Source organism: Lacerta agilis, chromosome 6 (genome assembly GCF_009819535.1).
Source record: "Lacerta agilis isolate rLacAgi1 chromosome 6, rLacAgi1.pri, whole genome shotgun sequence".
Taxonomy (NCBI): Eukaryota; Metazoa; Chordata; class Lepidosauria; order Squamata; family Lacertidae; genus Lacerta; species Lacerta agilis.
This window is the reverse complement of record NC_046317.1, coordinates 66687365-66707757: the sequence shown is the minus strand read 5'-3', so window position 1 is coordinate 66707757 and position 20393 is coordinate 66687365. Positions and strand designations below refer to the sequence as shown.

General features: G+C 41.1%; 1 protein-coding gene across 8 annotated transcripts in view; it reads right to left on the bottom strand.

Moving 5' to 3' along the window:
* TOX2 (TOX high mobility group box family member 2) overlaps window positions 1-20393 on the bottom strand; it is a 230275-nt gene that overhangs the window by 40604 nt on the left and 169278 nt on the right. For 6 of the 8 annotated variants that reach the window (XM_033153266.1, XM_033153270.1, XM_033153269.1 and 3 more), the window contains one exon: window positions 11832-12071. The exons of the other annotated variants lie outside the window; for them this stretch is intronic. In XM_033153266.1, the coding sequence (XP_033009157.1) occupies window positions 11832-12071 (240 nt within the window). The remainder of the gene's footprint in view (window positions 1-11831; window positions 12072-20393) is intronic. 8 annotated transcript variants of the gene reach the window in all.

The following is a 20393-nucleotide window of genomic DNA, read 5'->3' as shown; positions in this document are numbered from 1 at the left end:
CCCCTGCATTTTTTAAGATCTTGCCATTGATTTGCAGGTAAGGGCCTGTCTTTGTTGCCTGTGTTATTCTGCAATGAACATCTCGGACACTGAAACTGCTGTAGGAATAAATAATAATAATTCATATTGTACTGTTAACCTTGCTCACATTTTTTAGAGCTGTATATCGTATCAAAGCCCTCCTCAAAGTCTGATTAATGGGTTTGCGACACTCTTTGCTGCTCATATTGTCACTTCTCCAGAGACAGTAATGATTAGGTTAGTTGAGCATGTCCTCCCCACAGTGAAGCCCAGGCTCTGTTTACATGGCTCCCTGCATCAGCTACGTTAGGATTCTTCGCAGCCTGTGGGCTGAGAACTTGCACCAACACTGTGAATAAGGGGCGTGTTTGCGCGTGTGAGTAAAAGAGAGGGAGAGAGGCCCTTTCATTTCTCATTTCTAAGCAGCAGTCAATGAGTTCTATTCCAGCTATGCCTTGGCACTGAACTTTAACCTTCCCTGTTCTCCAGCATCACTCTGCAATTTTTTTTCACTTGCCTCTATGTTGCCGAGATTTACAAATGTCAAAACTGCTTTCTGTGTGGGTGTAGCAATGCTTTCTTTCACTCTCTGTTGCGAACGTCAAGGCTAAAGATCAAAAGCAACAATGTTTGCAAGAAATATCAGATATTTCTTCTCCTCTGCTTTCCCCCACGGACCTGTAATCTCCCTCAGCGACTCTGGCAAAACATCTCCCTGGGGAATTTCAAGTTTCTCTCACTAACCAACCCCTCTCACTCTTTTTCTGCCTGTGATCTCTGTAGTCATTTCCAAATCACTGCAGGTTTCATTCAACAGTTCATACATTTCACCATAACCTACTGACAGAAGTTTAAACATCTTTCCCTTTTCTTTTTCCCCCAGACACATCAAGTCCAGCTTTAAGATCATTGAAATTTTCACCATCTGACAGTCCTTTTTATAAGGTCCAGGAATATAGCAGGAGGAGGTGACAGAATCCTGAAGGGGTAAAACTGCACTGTGCTATGTCAGACTGCAGGGGTGTGTGCGCCATTTTTAATGAGCAACCATATAATTAGTCCCTGCAAAACAACAACACTAGCACATCAGGGAAAGGGGCTCTATTCTGACCTGCTCCCTATTGTGCCTAAATGCAGAACCTTACATTTGTCCCTACGTTTGGGCCCAGTTCTCCAATCTATTAAGGTCATTTTGAATTCTGATTCTGTCTTCTGCAGCATTAGCTATCCCTCCTAGTTCTGCAAATTGGATGAGCACCCCCTCAATTCCTTCATCCAAGTCATTTATAAATACGTTGAACGACAATGGGCCTAGGAGAGAACCTCATGGCATCCCACTTGACACTTTCCCCCAGGATGACGAGGAACCATGAATGAGTACTCTTTGGGTTTGCTGGTCAACCAGCTATAAATCCACCTAACAGTGGCATCATTCAACTCCTATTTTACTAGCTTCCTTGCAAGAATATCATAGTGTATCAAAATACACTATGTCCACAGCATCCCCCTGATCCATCAACCTTGTAACTCTATCAAAAAAAGAAAAGAAATGGAAAGAGATGCCCACCACCACTGCAAGGTACATGGGGAAGCCATCTTTTACTTTGTACAATTCCCCAGGAAAGGAAAGTGTATTATGATGTACACTGGCTTCCTGGGAGTATTTTTAAACACTTAGGAAAAGAAAACCGTGCAGTCACGGGGAGGTATTAGCTGTTGCAGGCAGCTGTAAAATCTTAAGAATGAAAGAGACAGCCCTTGGATCTTTTGAAAAACTGGGTGGATTTTCCTAAAAGGTCTGCCCACAAACAAGCAAGATGGTACCATGTGAAACCAGCATGGGATGGAAATTGTTTGATCCAACCATCCCCATATCACTTAAAGGGAGGGTTATTATTTCTTACTGATGATGGACAATTTACAAGCTTGCACTGGTACTTAAAAAAAAGTATCATAGAGGAAATCGCTGGTAGCAGAGGTTGGAGCAGAGTACCTACATTATGATTGGTCCTCATGCAGTTCGATTGACCTCATTTATTTACCACCTTTATGCCAAGTCAATTTACAAGTATAACATGTAGCTTGCCCTTACTTTACTTATTTAAAGTATTCTGCAGCTGGTTGTATAGTTCTGTATAGATTATGCATCCAGGTATGTCCTCCTTGGAGACATACAATTGCCATTGCTGGCCTTCAGAATCTAGTGAGATTCTATTCACCTTATTTATTCACCCAGGCCTTTGGGAATCAAGTGCCCTGGGACCCAGTAGTTGCACAGGTAGAATTAGAGTACCATAATGCCATGCTTTCCATTTTAAATGGAGTTTTGAATTTAATTTAAGATGATGGTCTAATTATGCTGCACATGGCTCTGGGCTCTCAACTGGGTGAAAGAGTGACTTTAAAATCAAATAGATCAAATAACTTTATTGCCTTGTGCTTATTTTTTTCAGCTAGCTTGTGGTAGAGATAATGCTGGGGGTGGGTGGGAACAGTCTTTGCACACGTGGAACTGCTGATTAGTTCTAGATGACCTTCGGGGTTCCTTCCAACTCTACAATTCTATGATTCTATGAAAAACAAAGGAACAAATGAGTTCTAGTGCAGATCGTTATTAATCTGTGCTGTCAATATAAGAACATGGGAAGAGTGCTGTTGGGTCAGGTCAACAACCCATCTAATCTAGCATCCTGTTCTTACAGTGGGCAACCAGTTGCCAATGGGAAGTCCAAAAGCAAGACCTGAGCACAACAGCACTCTACTTACTAGAGGGGCAACCTATCTCTGGTCTTTGACACAAATGTACATCCACAACCAAATCATGTATATAATACTCGTTGGCTGCATTGCCCTTTTAGACACAAGTTTCCTTGCATAAAGTCTGTTACTTTGTGAGGGGTGTGTGTGTGTGTGAGTGAGTGAGAGAGAGAGAGAGAGAGAGAGAGATCTGCAGATAGACAGAAATAGAAATAGAAATAGATAGATGATAGATAGATAGATAGATAGATAGATAGATAGATAGATAGATAGATAGATATGCTTAAATATCGGATAGGTAGCTAAACACCAAGACCACACAACAACACAATCCCCACTTCCCTAGAAAAATAACAGAGTAAAGTCAAATGATGCATTTGCAGTCAACTACTAAGCACACAATGCAACCTAAAACCATACGTGCAAAAAGGCAGAGGCTGCTCTCAAAGGGCAGACAGGCTTCTCTGAATGAAGCTGGATTCATAACTGCTTCTGACACCTTGATGGCAGGTACTCTACGCACTTCAACAACTCTGCTACGTACAGTGGATATAAACTTTAGCAAGAATATGCAATTTGAAAAAAGGAAGGCAAAAAAGCACTCTCAAAAGTTAGGACGCAATGAAATCTGAATACCAAACCATTAGGGGGGGGGGGAGTAATCCAGTATGTCAGTCTGTCAGTCACTCAGCCAACAGGAGAAACTTCTGCAAGGGTGGTTTTTGCAAGTACTACTGCCAAAAGTGCTTGAAACCTGCCGAGTGTAAAAGAATTCATGTTTATTGGGAACAGTCTGAGAAAAGTGGGAAGGGCAGGAATAATAATGTTCTCTGCTCACCCAGTCCTGACTGGCCATTAAGCTCATTTTTAGTGTGCTGGCATTCGTCAAGTGGACAGCTGCCCACTAGTAACAAGATGCAAGAGTTCTCTCCCTCTTTCCTTCATCCCACTCACAATGCTATTAATCGAAAGAAAGAAACTGGATTGGTTTCTTAAAAGTGAAAGGTGCACCCTATTATTAGGGAGGGGGTGGAGTTAATGTTGATGTTTTACTTTACAAAAATGTAGGTGTATATTGCTTTTAATTGTATCTGTAGAAAATAAAAGGGGAGACAAAAGAAAGCAGTTTTGGGTCTAAGAGAAAGCTGCATTCCAAGAAAAGAAGTCAGAATTATCAGGGTCAGGAATATGTGGAACAAGTGTGGGCCCTTTCTGAAATCATGGGTTGAGTTGTGGGAAATGAGTTGCAGGAGGAAAAGAAGGGGAGCAATGGAACAAAGAGAATCATTTGTTCTCCTTCTTCCACAGTTCCCAAATACCTCCCCCAGCAGGCCTGTCTAGCTCTCCCACTATCCCTGAGAGTAATTTGTCTTGATAAGCATTGGTTATTATTGGTTATACTGGCCAATACTCCCTTCCCAACACAGTGTTTCAGGGGTGAAGGGAGGACTTACCCTCCCTGTTTTCCTGAGGTAGTTGATGAATAGAGCGACTAGCATATTCTTGTGTAAGTCCCAACAATCTTACAAGAAAAACAACTCACCACCTTGTTTAGGACGGCAAGGTAAACCAACCCAAACCCACTCTCACCAAAAACTTTGCAATGTTTCTCAAATGTGTTTTTCAGGCAGATTCTTTTCAATCCCATGCCACGCCACTCAATTTATGGGGAAATGCTGGGTTTGGGAATAGGAGCATTGGAGAGGGTATCTCAGAACCCTCCCTATGGGATCCGGTGGAGGCAGCATCTGCCTTTGGTCATCTTCTTTAGGGTCTGGGAGGGGAGATCTCTTGGTGGCCAGTCTTCAAAGGGGGCTCCCCTCAAGAAGCAGTTCAACCCCTAATTTCAGGCTCTCTTCCCATGGTCTCCCAATTCCCTGAACGCTGCAGGGCTTTTTAAGCCTGCTTCCTCTCTCCACCTGTTACTGGATCTCATGAAAACCAGCTGTGTCTGCATGCTGGGCTGGCATCTGAGAGAGCCCTGTGCTGCCTGGTGCTTTCTTTGCCAGTGTCCCAGTTTTGCTACAGCCACATTGGATCCCAGAAGGTCTGGTTGTGGCAGTCATAAAGTCACAGGCAGCATGATGCTATTTGGGGAGGGGCAAGCCCCAGGGGCTCACTGCAGCCACCTTCACTGTTGTCAGCCCTGTTATCAGGGCAACCTGGCTAACACTTCCCTGCTGCTCTAAATAGTTAGCCTACTGACCTTGCACTGTGGTTGGATAGTTTTTTTTTAATTGAAGATTTTCTTGATTTACATAAGTGTGTGCAATGTCTCTCTTGTATTTTTTCCATGTAACATTTTTACAAATCGGTTTTGGTTATTGAGACATTAGGGAGAGAAGGGGGGAAAGAGGTGGGTGGGTTGGGGGGGATGGGTGAGGTGGGGTGACTATGTTTCTATTTTCCTTAATATATGTAGGGTTTGGTGTCAGCGTTGATTGTGTAGGTTCTCTGTTGTTCGCTTGTGGTTGGATACTTTTGACCTGTGAAAAGCCATCAAAAAAAGGAGGCCCTTTTTGCAGTTTCCAAATGTTTTCAAGAAGCCTCCCTCTTTCAGCTCAGCCCTCGTAATAATTTAATTAAGTAATTAGTAAAATACCAAACCAAGTGCATATTGCATTCGGTAATTAAGTATTAAATTATGTGGATGTTACTTATCAAACGTACCTTTTCAGTTCTGCAACCATTAATTAAAAACTGAATCTAAAGTCTTGAGTAATAAGAGAAAACCGGGACGGGGGAGGGGAAACAGTTTTTTTCTGTGAAAACAGGATTTAAAGTGGTAAAAGCCACAGGCAGAAAATACAGTGCCATTGAGGGTGGGGGCTCATGCAGCTTTGTGGATAGATTCCCAGTTCTCCTACTGAAGGAGTAAATGCAACAAGGCTAATAGGACTAATTCAAATAAGTAAATGGATTTACAGCAAAATTACCATACTTTGGGTGTTCTTATTAAAAGGTTTGGGAAGATTTGCCCAGGGGGCTTGTTTAGAAAGTCATGCTAACTTTGTAACCACAGTGGTCAATACCTATGTCACATGCAGAAATAAGCCATGTGATGGTATTCAATGGTATCTGTCCACCAAAAGATGGAATCCATCATTGGAACTGGGGAGGGAGGCATCACTGGCAATTCCCCCACTGCACTTCTCTCACTCTGCTCAGAGCAGACTTAGTGAAGTGCAGGGGGTTGCAGTAGGGTGACTGCCAAAAATTCTCTTCTTCCTCTGCTCCACTTATAGGGTTAGGTTCCATCAGTGGATGGACACCATTCGATACCACTAATACAATCCAAATGGCTGTGACTGTGTATTCTGGCATCCTTACACAAATAATAGGGAGGATATCTATTCCCAACATGCGCTCAGGAATGAAAAATGCAAGTCCATGTTTCAAAATACACATGTCTTTGTACATCAATGTGTTTCTGCATACAGGTGAAACTCGAAAAATTAGAATATTGTGGAAAGGTTCATTTCTTTCAGTAATTCAACTTAAAAGGTGAAACTAATATATGAGATAGACTCATGGCATGCAAAGTGAGATACAGTGGTACCTTGACTTATGAATTTAATCCGTTCTGAATGCACATTCGTAGGTCGAAAAATTCGTAAGTCTAAAAAAGCGATTTCCCCATAGGAATGCATTGGAAACGAAAAATTCGGAAAAATTCGTAAGTCGAGTAAACCGCATCTAAAATTCGTAAGTCGAGTAAACCCCACCTAAAACCACCATCGGATGTCCTTCGGATGTCGAAAAATTCGTAGGCGTGCAGGCACTTTTTTCATTCGTAAGTCGAAAAATTCGTATGTTGAGTAATTCGTAATTCGAGGTACCACTGTATGTCAAGCCTTTATTTGTTATAATTGTGATTATTATGGCGTACAGCTGATGAGAACCCCAAGTTAACAATTTCAACTTTGGGGTTTTCATCAGCTGCATGCCATAATCATCACAATTATAACAAGCAAAGGCTTGACATATCTCGCTTTGCATGTCATGAGTCTATCTCATATATTAAACTCCAGTAGCTAATGAAAACAATTGCTTACATAAACTGACTTTTCCACAATATTCTAATTTTTCGAGTTTCACCTGTATATAAAAACATTTACATGAGGATGAGCCTTAAGCATCAGTGTTGGTAGGAAGCTGCACATGGTCCAAAAGAGTTGAAATTTTCAATATCCTCCACAGTGAATTACATGACTCGAAGTCATGACCTTTTCTTGCACTGTTCTCCTCTTGTTCTTAGATTCACATATACAAGACAATCTTGGATCCTTTTGCTGATAACAGAAACCTCCCCCCACATCCATTTTTGTGTGTACAACAAGTGTGATAAAAGCAACTGCACAAGCATATGTCTGCCATGTTTTTAAAGCCTGACTTTAAGAGTATAGCAAACAATTGTCAATTGCATGAAGTCATGCAGAGGGTAGGTCAGGTTCCCATCATTGCTGAAGCTTTACTGGGCTGGCAAGAGTTCACTCATCATTCAGTGTAGCCCAGACCTTAAAAGCCTTTATAGCACAAAGCACTCTAGTCATATTTGCTAATGCACTGAGTCCCTGATAACATGCCATGAATATCAAGCAATAATGGATTAAAGTTCACGCACTAGGCTGGCACACAACAAAAATAAAAAATGGACTTTTAGCAGCACTGTTAGTTCTCAACATAATCAAAATTATTTCTATGTTTTAACTAAGAAGAATTGCCCATATTTTGTTTCAGCTAAGAAGACATACCCAAAACACAGAACAGGGTAATCTTATCAGGGTTGGGCTTAGCTACGAAGTCTAGAGAGGCCCTGCTCTGCTCTCCTGAGTGGCTCTGGATCTCCTTTGCCCCATTCCCTGATTGCCCATATATTCTACCAGACAGATATTCCCAGCTCCATTTCCCCATTAGTAACATCACTACAACCCCCTACACTGCAACTGGTTTCTCACAGGCATAGAGACTAGCAACAGTGTATATTCAGCTTCTTGCTGCAAGATTACTCTCCCAATATTTTTGCTAAACGTGTTCAAATCAAACATCTACTGCCATTCAAAGCAACTTACTGAAAACAAAAATGAAAGCATCAGTTAAACTTAATTCAAATAGAGAATATTACCAATGCAGCAAACAAAGCAACAATCACAGCTTGTTCTTTTCCTTCTAGACACCAGAGACCTACAAAATAGCACCTTTTTCAGAAGGAAAACAGGAAGGAACATTGGTGGAACTGTCTGGAAGGCCATTAAAAGCCCTAGGACAAATGTCTCAACTGCCCAATGACTACAATTAATATTTTTCCCAAAGGAAAGATCATTCCAATATTAATAACCAAAGCAGTGCATTTTTAGAGGGAAAGGATTTTCACTGACAACATTTTACCACTTTATAGGACTAGGTGAGGGTAAACAATTTTCACTGTTGACTATGGCAGCAATTCTAATTCCCACCTGGGAGTGGCAAGGCTGAGTGGAATGGCAGACCCACCACTGCACCCGATTGGCTGAATTTAAAACAATGGTTTGGGGGGGAAATTATGATATGACAGATTTAAGCATATCATAGCACAAAAATGAATACAACATGTTGTTTAAATCAGAGGTGGGAAACTTGGGACCTCTCAGATGTTGCTAGGCTGCAACTCCCACAATTCCTAACCATTCCTCATGCTGTTTGGGGCTGCTGCGAGTTGACAGTCCAACCACATATAGAGAACCACAGGTTCTCCAACCCTGGTTTGGACTATTTGAACAAAAAACTTTCATATAAGACACAAACAGCACAAAATACATATATAGAAATAACAATGTCCAAAGGCTTAACTTGCAATTTGTACTCATTGGTGCAATTCAGAAATGAAAGTAAAAAATGAACCACAAAGGAGCAATAATACATTGAACATGGTGTCTGAAGTATATTTCTGGAAACATTTGAGCACTGGCGCCACATTGTTTTAGAATAAAAAAGGCTCTTGGGTCAGTTTATTGATCTTGCAAAGAAGAATTTAAAGGGTAAGGCACAGCGTCATCAGTATGTTGATGACACACAGCTGTTTCTCTGTGACATATGAAACAGGAGGTGCCTGAGTCAGTAATGGACTGGGTGAAAGCCAATAAACTGAAATCAAATTCTAGCAAGACAGAGGCCCAGTGTCAGAGTGGTTTGTTAAAAGAGGTAAAATGCAAGGAGAGGAGGAAGCCATTGGGGTAGGGGGCCATACTGGAGCAGGGGAATGGTTAATGTGAAAAGGGTTCAGGGCCCTCTCCTGCTGCTTCTGTACTCCGATGGTCCCCAATGGAAACAGCCTTTTCTTCAGCCACATGAACCACTGGACTATAATGACATATTATGTGTCTTCTGGATCTGAAGTTACAGGAAGGGAGCAAACTGCTTCGTTCTCATAGCTCTCAATGAAATTTCCAGCAGGCTTCTTCAAATATGCTGTAGATGGTGCTAGAAGATCACTAGTTTTCATTTTTGTCGGAAGGGACACTTATTTCTCAGAAATATATGCTAAACTATCCTTTATTGTTACAAATTCAACTTTACTGTAGAAATTTACTTTAATATATACAGAAAATTTCCATTCTGCAGCCACTTACAATTCCCTACCCAGACTTTAAGGCAGGGTTAGACAACCCTGTGTTCTGGACTATAACTCCTATCAGTCATAGTAAGCATGGGCAATGATCAGGGTTAATGGGAGTTGTAGTACAGAACATCTGTGTGGCACCAGGTTGCCTATCCCTGCTTTAAAATCATGGAAGAGGAGACCTCAAAATACCTTCTAAACATTCAACTCTCCACCTCCTCCTACTTACAAGATTACTTTAGTCCAGGGCTACAAACACTCTGACTAGTCACAAACTTTCTTTAAGACTTCTTTCTACTCTTTGGTCTGTCCTCTATTTCCTTCCACTTCGCTCTTTCAGTGTTGCTTATAAAACAAAGAATGGCCTCTCTTTTTCTGTGCACGTGGGACTGATTCTAAACAATGCTGGGGAGGCAAAAAGTCTCAGTGTGTCGTCTAACATCATCACAGATAGTTTTCCATGATATCAAAGGGTGGAAAGGGAGGGGCAAGGAGGGAGTAGCACAAGGCTAACTCTTGGTGTGATCAACTATAGTTTATACTATAAACTATGCACTGTGATTATTATATATGAACCAGGTTACATTGCATGAAGAATCCAAATGGAAATCTATCACTTAATTATATTGCACACATTTTATGGACAACAATCACTCTGCTTATAACAGGATACACAACTAAACATCCAAATCATCAAAGCAATGGGCACAATCTAGTCTAAGTTAAGCACTTCTATGTACCACAGAGGGACGCAGGTGGTGCTGTGGTCTAAACCACTGAGCCTCTTGGGCTTGCAGATCAGAAGGTCGGCGGTTCGAACGGGGTGAGCTTCTGTTGGTCGGTCCCAGCTCCTGCCAACCTAGCAGTTTGAAAGCCATGCCAAAAAGTGTAAAGTGAAAAATAGGTACCGCTCTGGCGGGAAGGTAAACGGCGTTTTCGTGTGCTGCTCTGGTTTCGGTGTTCAGTTGCGCCAGAAGTGGCTTAGTCATGCTGGCCACATGACCCGGAAAAACTGTCTGTGGACAAACACCAGCTCCCTTGGCCTGTAAAGTGAGATGAGTGCCGCAACCCCAGAGTCGTCTGCAACAGGACTTAACTGTTAGGGGTCATTTACCTTTACCTTTATGTACCACAGATTACAACTGAAATTAAGGGGACTTAACTTGTGACAGATCATAAACAATGTGTAATATAGGTAAAGGTAAAGTCAAAGATAAAGGTTAAGTCCAGTCAAAGGTGACTATGGGGTGCAGTGCTCATCTAGCTTTTCAAGCCAAGGGAGCCAGCATTTATCCACAGGCAGCTTTATGGGTCATGTGGCCAGCATAACTAAACCACTAGTGGTGCACGGAGGACTGTGACGACTGCCAGAGAGCACACAAATGCCATTTACCTTCCTGTTGCAGCGGTACCTGCTTATCTACTTGCACTGGTATGCAAACTGCTAGGTTGGCAGAAGCTGGGACAGAGCAATGGGAGCTCACCCCGTCACACGGATTTGAACTGCTGACCTTCTGATCGGCAAGCCCTAGAGGCTGACCATATATAGTATGTAGATAAAAGCTACTCTTACACATGTTTGTTTCTCTAGGAAATGTGGGATAAAAAACAAGGCTGAGATTACACACACACACACACACACACACACATATATTAGCATGACCTCACAGTCTAAAATACGAAGGGGATTTTTATTTCACAGAATGTTTCTATGTTACAGATACTCATTCCATTTGTCTGCTCACTAACATCAACACATCCAGAATCTATTGACTGCTAGCCAAAGCAGAATGGCAAGAATTTCCCCTGAAGCCTAACAGACCTTCTGCTTTACTGACTAACTTAACAATTATTACATAAAATAAAATAAAAAATCCCAAACCTATCTGAGTTAAAATATAGTGAAAGCTTTCTCTGTTATTTCATTCTGGTGATGAGGTGGCAAACTGCTCAACTGAAACCCCAGCTGGATACCTGTGTTTTCCCATTTTCTTTCTCCAAACAAATATGAGAATTTTGCTTCTACAGAAAAGAATGTTTGCAACTGGCAAAAATCATGTGTGAGGGGATACTAAGCCATGCATTTATTGTCATAGTCCTAACCTGGAAGGACAGTACAAAATGATACAGTTGGCATCTTCAGTGAGACAGAAAAAGATTTAGGGGGGAAAGACTCTTTCTGAATTAGCGACCTTAATTGCTCTATTTATTATATGCATCAATATAGCACTACTGTGCTTGATATAATTTGCAAATCTGACATGTCTTCCAATTTCTTAGCTTAGAAATATTCTTTGCAGACAGCCTTAGTTATTCTCTCTCTCTCCCTTCTTCTCTCTCTCTGAAGGAAAAACAAAATATCTTTAGTTTGACTGCTGCGCATTATTTCCACCATTGCAGGCTGGCTGCCACTGTCAAACACTACGTCTGTCAAAACAGGCAGGGCTGCACGTACCTTATAATGTGATTCTGTCTCCTCTTCCTGAGTAGAACTGGAGGGAGATGGTGTAGCAGATTTGCTTCCGGGGGGTGATGGGGAACCATGGGTAACACCGCTCCTCAAACCCATCTGAGAAATCAGCTGTGACTGGCTGAGGGCACTCATGTGACCGGTATACATCCCTGCTCGATTGATCAGGGGAACTTGATGGTTGGACTCATAGGAAGTGGCTTCTGAGTGGACCATCTCCTGGATCTGAGTTAGGAGAATATTACTTTTTAATTAAAATTGTATTATATTTATTGTCTTATAAAAATTATATTATGATGCAGGCTGGGCATGGTTGTTACTGGGAAGTTAATCAACTGGCAAAAACTAATCTGTTCCATGCTGGGTAAAAGTTACTCCTAGTTTAAAACACTGAGATCTTTCTTCAATTATTTGCTGTTCTCAAGACTTTTTCATTACACAGAACAATGCAATGGATTACACATCTTTGTTTTCATTTTATTTTCAATTTGGAGAATATTTGGCAACATTTGGTTGCCAAACGAAAAGGTATACTATATGGTTAATATTAATATGAAACTTATGGTATCTTAACAGGCTGGCAGTCCATGGGATTCAAATGCCATGCAACCCACAGGAAGCACTACAATGAGAGGTTGCCTGCGGTGCTTCTCTGACAATTGTCAGCAATGCTCACAGTTGTTGAATTGGGACATGTCAGGTTTGGGGGGCAACACAAAGCCAAATTGTGTCAGCACAGTGCAGCAGGTTTGCCAATTGTGCCCTTACTGTTTGCTTTTCAAAATGGCCATACCATTTTTTTTTTTGGAAATCAAACATGATATTGTTTTTATGTTAAAAAGCCAAAGTCAAAACATGTGTTTGTATGATCATAAACAGCAACAACGCAGCACTCTCTTCTTGAATACTTAAGGAAACATAAAGAGATGGAGACTCCAAATTTTGATCCAAAGGACCACAGAATATGTTGTAGTAACAGAATGTTAAACTTGATGTAGTAGAACAGTGAAGTCTGTTTTCTCAGTTGTGAGTGGATTTTTTTATAAAAAAGTTAAATAGTAATTTAAAACTTGATGAACTGGGGGCATGCTTTGAAAACAGAAAGTGAGAGGAGTCTGGAAAGAAGTTCCAAAATCATGGGTTAGAAAAGGGAAACATCAAATTCAATTTAAAGAATGACAACGAATGCCCTATACAATAATTGTCAGTATATATGTATTGTTTAATTTTTTTATTGAAGACCAAATTCAGTGATAATATCAATACTAATATTAATTTTTTTAAAAATTCATTCACTTAATTCAGATGAACACGTGGTTTTATTCCGTAAAATGAACAATCCTTGAAAATTGCATTGAAGAATTATAAACAATATCATCCCTACTCGAATTTGGATTTTTCTGACCCATCCAGAGAATATTGTGCGCCTATGCAAATACAACCTGCAACATTTAATATTTAAAAATGGGACCATTTTTGTAAAGTGGAAACCTGCAGCCAAAGACCACAAAGGGCACTAGCACTTAAATAGCCTGAGGCTAAGCTGTATGAAGTGAACTGGGTGCTGTTTTTTTTTTAATATTCTCACTGGTAACCGTGTTTCGTTTGTATCAGACAGGAGGAAAAAAATAAGTTGGAAGTTATACACCATACTGCCGTAGGGTTGTCTCTAGCTGGCTTGCTTGGGAATGAGACTGTTCTATATCCAAAGTACTCAATATTTGCTCATTCTGGCTTTTCTTGTAATCCATTTGAAACACCTGGTACTGTCTGCTGTTATAGACTATGTACCAGATTGACTATAAAGTTCCCACCTTTGCTTTTCACAGCAAACTCTCTTGCCCCATTTATAGTCCTTAGTCATATCCCCTCTAGTCACCTCCTAGTTTCCCAGGGGTGCCAACTTGAATAAAATATAGGGGGAGCAGGTAAGTCCTTCCCTGCATAATCCATCACATGACACGGTGCATGCACACTATTCGAATGGCAATGCACATCAACTTTGTGGGTGCCCAAACCCCTCAAATATTGAATGGGGGGGGTGAAGACTCCTCAACCCCATGGAGTTGGCTCCTTGTAGTTGCCATCTTGCCCTCAATCCATCATTATCTCTCCTTTCCACCACATAAGCAGCCTACCATTTCCCCCAGCTCCCCCCTATTGCATTCAATCCTCATTCTAAGAAGAAAAAAAACACCCAACCTTCAATCCATCCTGTCTCTACAGCGACTATCCCTTTCTTTTTGTGTGTCCTCAGAATGCAGGGGGTGGTGTGGTGGTGAAGGAGAAGAGAAGTTCTATTATGTGACTAGAAGTCATTCTGCTCAGGCAGTAGCTGTGTTGGATACAAGCTATGCTGCTTAAGACATCATACTTCTAATTTCACACCATGGTTCTCAAATGTGTGTGAGTGGGTAAGAAGGATCAGGTACAGGATAATTCTACCAATGGCTAAAGTGGAACCTCTATATTCAATGTCAATTCACCTCTGATGGCCAACGAATACAATAAAATGTGGAATATTATTACCACATTTCTCTTTTCCTTGGGGCTATCTGGCCAACCACTAGGCAACTAGGACTTTTGGTCTGGCACAAATGACAATTCTTTTAATTACACAGAATTGAAAATGTGTTGTGGAGCTTATCTGCCTCCTGAATAACAAATGACGATCATATTCTGAGCTGTGACAGATTTTGAAGGAGCCAGCGGAAGGAGCAAGATAGCTGCCTACCCAGATGTCTTCTCAAACACTAACAATGGGGATCACTACTTAGACTGGTCCCTAGGTAAAGGTAAAGGGACCCCTGACCATTAGGTCCAGTCGTGGACGACTCTGGGGTTGTGGTGCTCATCTCGCTCTATGGGCCAAGGGAGGCGGCGTTTGTCCACCAACAGCTTCCGGGTCATGTAGCCAACACGACTAAGCCACTTCTGGCAAACCAGAGCAGTGCACGGAAACGCCGTTTACCTTCCCGCCGGAGCGGTACCTATTTATCTACTTCCACTTGACATGCTTTTGATGGACAGGAGCAGGGACCGAACAATGGGAGCTCACCCCGTCACGGGGATTTGAACCACCAACCTTCTAACTGACAAGCCCTAGGCTCTGTGGTTTAGACCACAGCGCTACCCGCGTCTATAATAATGTTAGTATAAATGTCAATTCAGCTGTTTTCGGCTGCTTAGCCTCCTCCTTTTATTCATTGGGCAATTTTAAAGGAATTAACAGATGGAAATGAGCAACAGACATCTTCTTCCCAAGGATGAATGGGGAACCCTACAATAGACCTAAGACAGGCAGAGAAGAAGAGTGGCATCAGATTTTGGGATACCCCAGGAATCAAGTATGGTCGCCAAAACCCAGAAAAACCCAGTTGTCCTAATTTTGGCTTTCTTTGCTGGAGACAAAACCCCAGAACAACAGAGATCTTTCATTCCCATTCTACCTATAAAAGTAATATCAAAGAATTCATTAGTTTGGTATGCTAATAGAGAGGCAATGGCATTGGGACAGCACAGTTTCTTTACTCATTTCAGAGATGGAATTAAGCCAGATACTTAGGTACAATCAGATTCTCACACAGTAGAAAACAGCAGGAGGGAAATCAAACACTGTCTTAAACATTTTCCAGACTTTTTGTGCTTTTTATATTAATCTGATTAATGTTAACATGAGTTTAAAGACCCAGGGCTTTATTTATTAACAATTTTCGTTTCCGATAAGCCCACTGAGGTGCAATCTCTCATTAGCAGGGGACTCCTGCCAACTCCATTAGCAGCTCGTAAAGTAAGAGATGTAGGGAAGAGCTGAGAGGGCTCAGTAGGCTTCAACAGAAATAAATCCAAATGCAGAAGCAGATTTACTGCTACAGGTCGGGAATCAAGAGCTTTTCTACAACACTAGACAGCATGTTGGGCTTAGATATTTAAAAGGCACTGAAGGGGGGAGCTTAAGGAGAATGGGGAACAGGCGCGATTTTTACAAGAGCGGTTCTCGTCTGTTCTGTTTAATAAACATGAGGATTCAGTTTACATTTTTAAAAATTGTTGCATTTATATTCCATTTCTACCTGGCTCCAAAGGAGCTGACGCAGCATTTCAGCCTCCTCCAGATTGAAATGACATTCACACTTGCTTTGCAGGGCTGGTTCACACATATCTGCTCATCACTTAGGGATTATTTCAATGAGAGGATGGGAAACCCACCACAGATAGAACTTTTCTTACCAACTCACATCACACAATGGATTTCAAATGAGATAAGCTGTCAGCTGATAATCATGTGGAAGGAACTCAAGTGTGTACATACATGAGTCTAGAGTATATTATTATATCAACTTATTAGCAATGAGTCTATCCTAATGTCTAGAGAAAATGGCAAATTGCTCAAGAGTTACTTTGGATTTTTACTGTTTAATAAAGGCTCTTAATGCTGAAGATGATTGGCCAGCTGCTAAGGAAAATAATGTATTTTCATTATTTTACATTTAAATTAAGCAAAGTTCATAAAATATGTATTTTATAATTGTAGAAAGATATAATGTAGATTGTTGGGTTTTAAACAAATCTAAAATATCATTCCCATCTGCAGCTACATTAGTCTCTTGGGCAAATACTATATTAAGATATTTTTAAAAATTCTTATTAGGGAGCCAGTAGACCACAACGGCTCCATTTATCCATTAAATATGTAATCATACATTTTTTCCCTTTAAAGTGCATATTATTTATGCAGCAGAGCAGAACCAGTCCATGAGTGTAATTATGGATATGAGACCTGTGCAGAAAATTTCTTATGAAAATTTGCAGAAATGAGTATGTATTCCATCTAGCAACCATTAATTGCAATGGGAAGATTCCAGCTGAACACGCTCAGTTTGGGATTGGGGCCGCACTGTGCTTTATGCCTCATGATGGGTAGACATTGTTACTGACCCACTCCCCAAATCACCTCTGGAGGGTTTGGGGAAACCCCGGAACAGATTTAGGAGAGGTGCCAAAGAAGAGGAGGAAATTGTTCCATTGTGCAAGCATAAATCCTTGCAGTAATGGAGTCTGAGGCTTAGTGCTGCTTTGAACACAAGCCATAGCTACACTAAATCATTTCCAGTTGGTCAAACCTACCAAAGTGGGAAAAAAATGTTGTGAGGGAGGTGGGAAAGCAGTTGCACCTGGAGATGACTGCAGATTAGAAAAAGTGAGAGAAGAGAAAGACAATGAATATTAACATGGCACTATGAGTACCAGGGTACTTTCTAGCATAGCATAAACAAAAACAGCCAGATTTGGGCCCAAAGAGTTTACAAGTTAAATTTTAACCACGTTAAATAATGTCTCTTGGGGAGATAATTAGGGAAAAGTCAATGGTGGGGAAGGAAGGTATAATGAACAGTAGCAATGGAAAAGGTTATTAATGAACTAAGTATGAGTGGTTTGTGTTAAATATGTTTAGGCTTAATTTGGCTTCAGCTAAAGAAGTGGACATTTTGAAACCAGACAAATTTCCTGGTGCACCTACCTCACAAACATGGAGGGGGGGGAAGTGTTCTCAGATGTCACGTCACAATGGATACTTGTGCAGCACAAGCACCATTAAACCCACATGTTAAGAAAGGAGAGCTGCCTAGTCAAGTATACCAGGAAGCCATATTCCAGAAAATACCTGAATGTGTTAAGGGATTTCCCATGGGAGGTGTGCAATCATGCTTCCTGACTGTGGTGAATATGTGAAAAATCTGCTGAGCATTTTACCATGGATTAACAGGAATTCTGACTCACTGTGATAACACCAAAGTAGTCCAGGATGATTTATTTCCTTTCCCTTGCAAGAAGGTAACTAACCAACAGAAAAAAGTGGTGCCGTTCTGCTAAGGCAGCCATTAATGTCTCTCCTCAGTACAGCACATGCTCTGCCCCTCCATTATTATTAGCTACTACTGCATTTCTCTGAAGAAAACATTCTGGCCTGTCAAGCTTGATCAAGCATTTTATATTTCTGCTTCTTTGGTGGACCAAAAGCTACTCCCACCACAAATCAGCAGTTCACAGGAACAACTTCCTCAATGGTAACAAATCAGAAAAGATATTCTGAGATACCTAATCTATATCTGTCACTCCTCCTAAGATTCTCCTCAGACTTTGCTAGAAATTGCCATCAGAGGAGGAAGAAAAATATCCTAGTAGGTTATTTTCCTAGTAAGTTTCCCAGCAAGTATTTGTCTCTGTGTGTTTCAGGTTGAATTTAAATGCAGTACCAGAGCCAAAATATTTAAACTTATTCACTTTACAGAGGACAGGGAAGCTATATATATATATATATATATATATATATATATATATATATATATTCCTAATTACCACTAATTACCACCCACTCCTCCCAATTTGTAACTGTTCCTAATAAACTTTCATTGTGTATGGAAAATGCTTTACAGAGGCAACAAATTTCTGGTGGAATTTGAGATGTCTTGTTCAGAGTAATAGCTATCTCACACAGGTGCCCAGCTGCTATTGTGAAATCAGTAAGCATTTAATTGAAACAAATGACTATAATAATAGTACATTATCCCTGCAGGCTCATAGCCATAACCGTTTTAATTATTGAGTTAAGAGTCAAACTAATTTATCCTTTAAAGTAACAGCCACCTTTTTGGTTCAACCGATCATCCTGTTATGAACACGAGGGGAACAGTAGGGGAGGATTTAGAGAGGGAGCAATTTATTTCTGTGGGGGTGCGTTTATCACACAGTAGAGGCTTCCAACAGCTATAGCTCTCAATCACTGGTTCATATGCAGGCACAGCTAGTTCACATTACTGTATTGTAATATGGTACTCTCTATGGAAAACCTGCATTCTGCATTGTGCTGAGAACCTTTCCAAGCAGAATGTATGGTGAAGTTATTGCAGCATGGCTTCCCCCCTTCATCTTTGCATGATGAACATTTCTTCTGAATGTGCCTAATTTTGAGATTTGAGATATTCCATCTCCTAGAACATGTAGGTTTTTCCACAATGTGGTAACTTACGGCATTAAAGCATTCACCATTAAGCCCGATTCTCACTTCTAAAGAAAGCAAGGCTACTTTAAATTAGGAAATTGCCTAATCTTAAAAAAAAAAATCATTATTAGGGCACTGCACACTTTGGAAGTCAAAGAATACTCCCACGCCCACGTTCCCCACAAGTCCGGTGACTTTTATTGCTTTCCCTCTCTGCTGCCACCCCATATTTGACACAAATATGTTACTATTTTTTGGAGGATATTTGTACAGCAATCTGAATCCCATGTTTTGACGGGCTATGATCTAGTGTTACGGCACACTATTATTACTGGGAAAAGAGTCATCCAAACACAATTAACACTTCATTATGAAGATGAATCTCCACAGCCTCTGTGTTAAGAAAAGCTGCTGGAAACAACGGAAAATGGTGTTTAACAAATGGGGAACGCCTCGTTAACGTACCAGGCTTCATCCATGTTTTAGAGCCGTAAATGAAACAAATGGCTTGGAGTTTGTTTTCACTGCAGATATCTGTTAATGTACATAAGCGGTGAGATCATCTTTGATGTATCCCAGTTCCGAGCTGTATGGGGCTTTATATACTCAGATTATCTGTATTCACACGCTAACATCAATACACAGCAGCTGTAACATGCAATTCCCCCCCCCCCATTACTGGTTAGTCACCCTATCTCACCAGAGGAGAGTGTGCTTTGTTACCTATCACTTATTACCATCAAGGCCAGGGTGTGTGTTCTTTGTTTAATTGAATTATTAAGTACTGTAATTGTGATGTTTTTATATTGATGTTTTATTCTTGTTACTATGAAACAGTTTCAGATTGTCTTATATGGGCAAGATGAATAGTCATGTGGTGTCGGTGTTTTTTGCTATGCTTCAACGTGAATAGCTTTGAGTGTAATGCTGATGGAAAAGTGGTGCACTAATGAAGTGACGGTGACTTTGCTTCAGTTTTTGCCTCTTGTGGGATAACCTCTCTTTTGTTCCTTTATGTTCTGTGCAGCCTACGGCATAGTGGAACAGCGGTGCTCACCTGACCTCACAAAAGGGCATGGCTGCTGCTTACCAGGAAGCAGAGGGGCAAGGCAACAGGGCGATCAATGCAGTGCAGATGTGCCAGTGGAGCCAATCTGGTACTCCTGCTGAGGCAGTTAAACTACATTGGCTTCCCTGCTGCCTTACCCCTCCCAGTAAGCGACAGCAACTCATCTTCCGGAGGTCAGGTGAGCAGCGGCAATGCTCCACCACACTGGCATACCCTTCAACATTTCTCTGATGAAAACAGAGATGTCCTATTCCATGATGGTGATGGTGATGATAATACCCCACCCAGCTGACTGAGTTGCCTCAGCCACTCTGGGCAGCTTCCAACATATATAAAAACACAATAAAACATGAAACATGGGGGGGGGGACTTCGCTATACAGGGCTGCCTTCAGATGGCTCAGGGGTCGGATAACTCTATATCCTCCAACATTTCTCCAGTGAAAATAGGAACGTCCTAAGGAAAAGTGGGACAT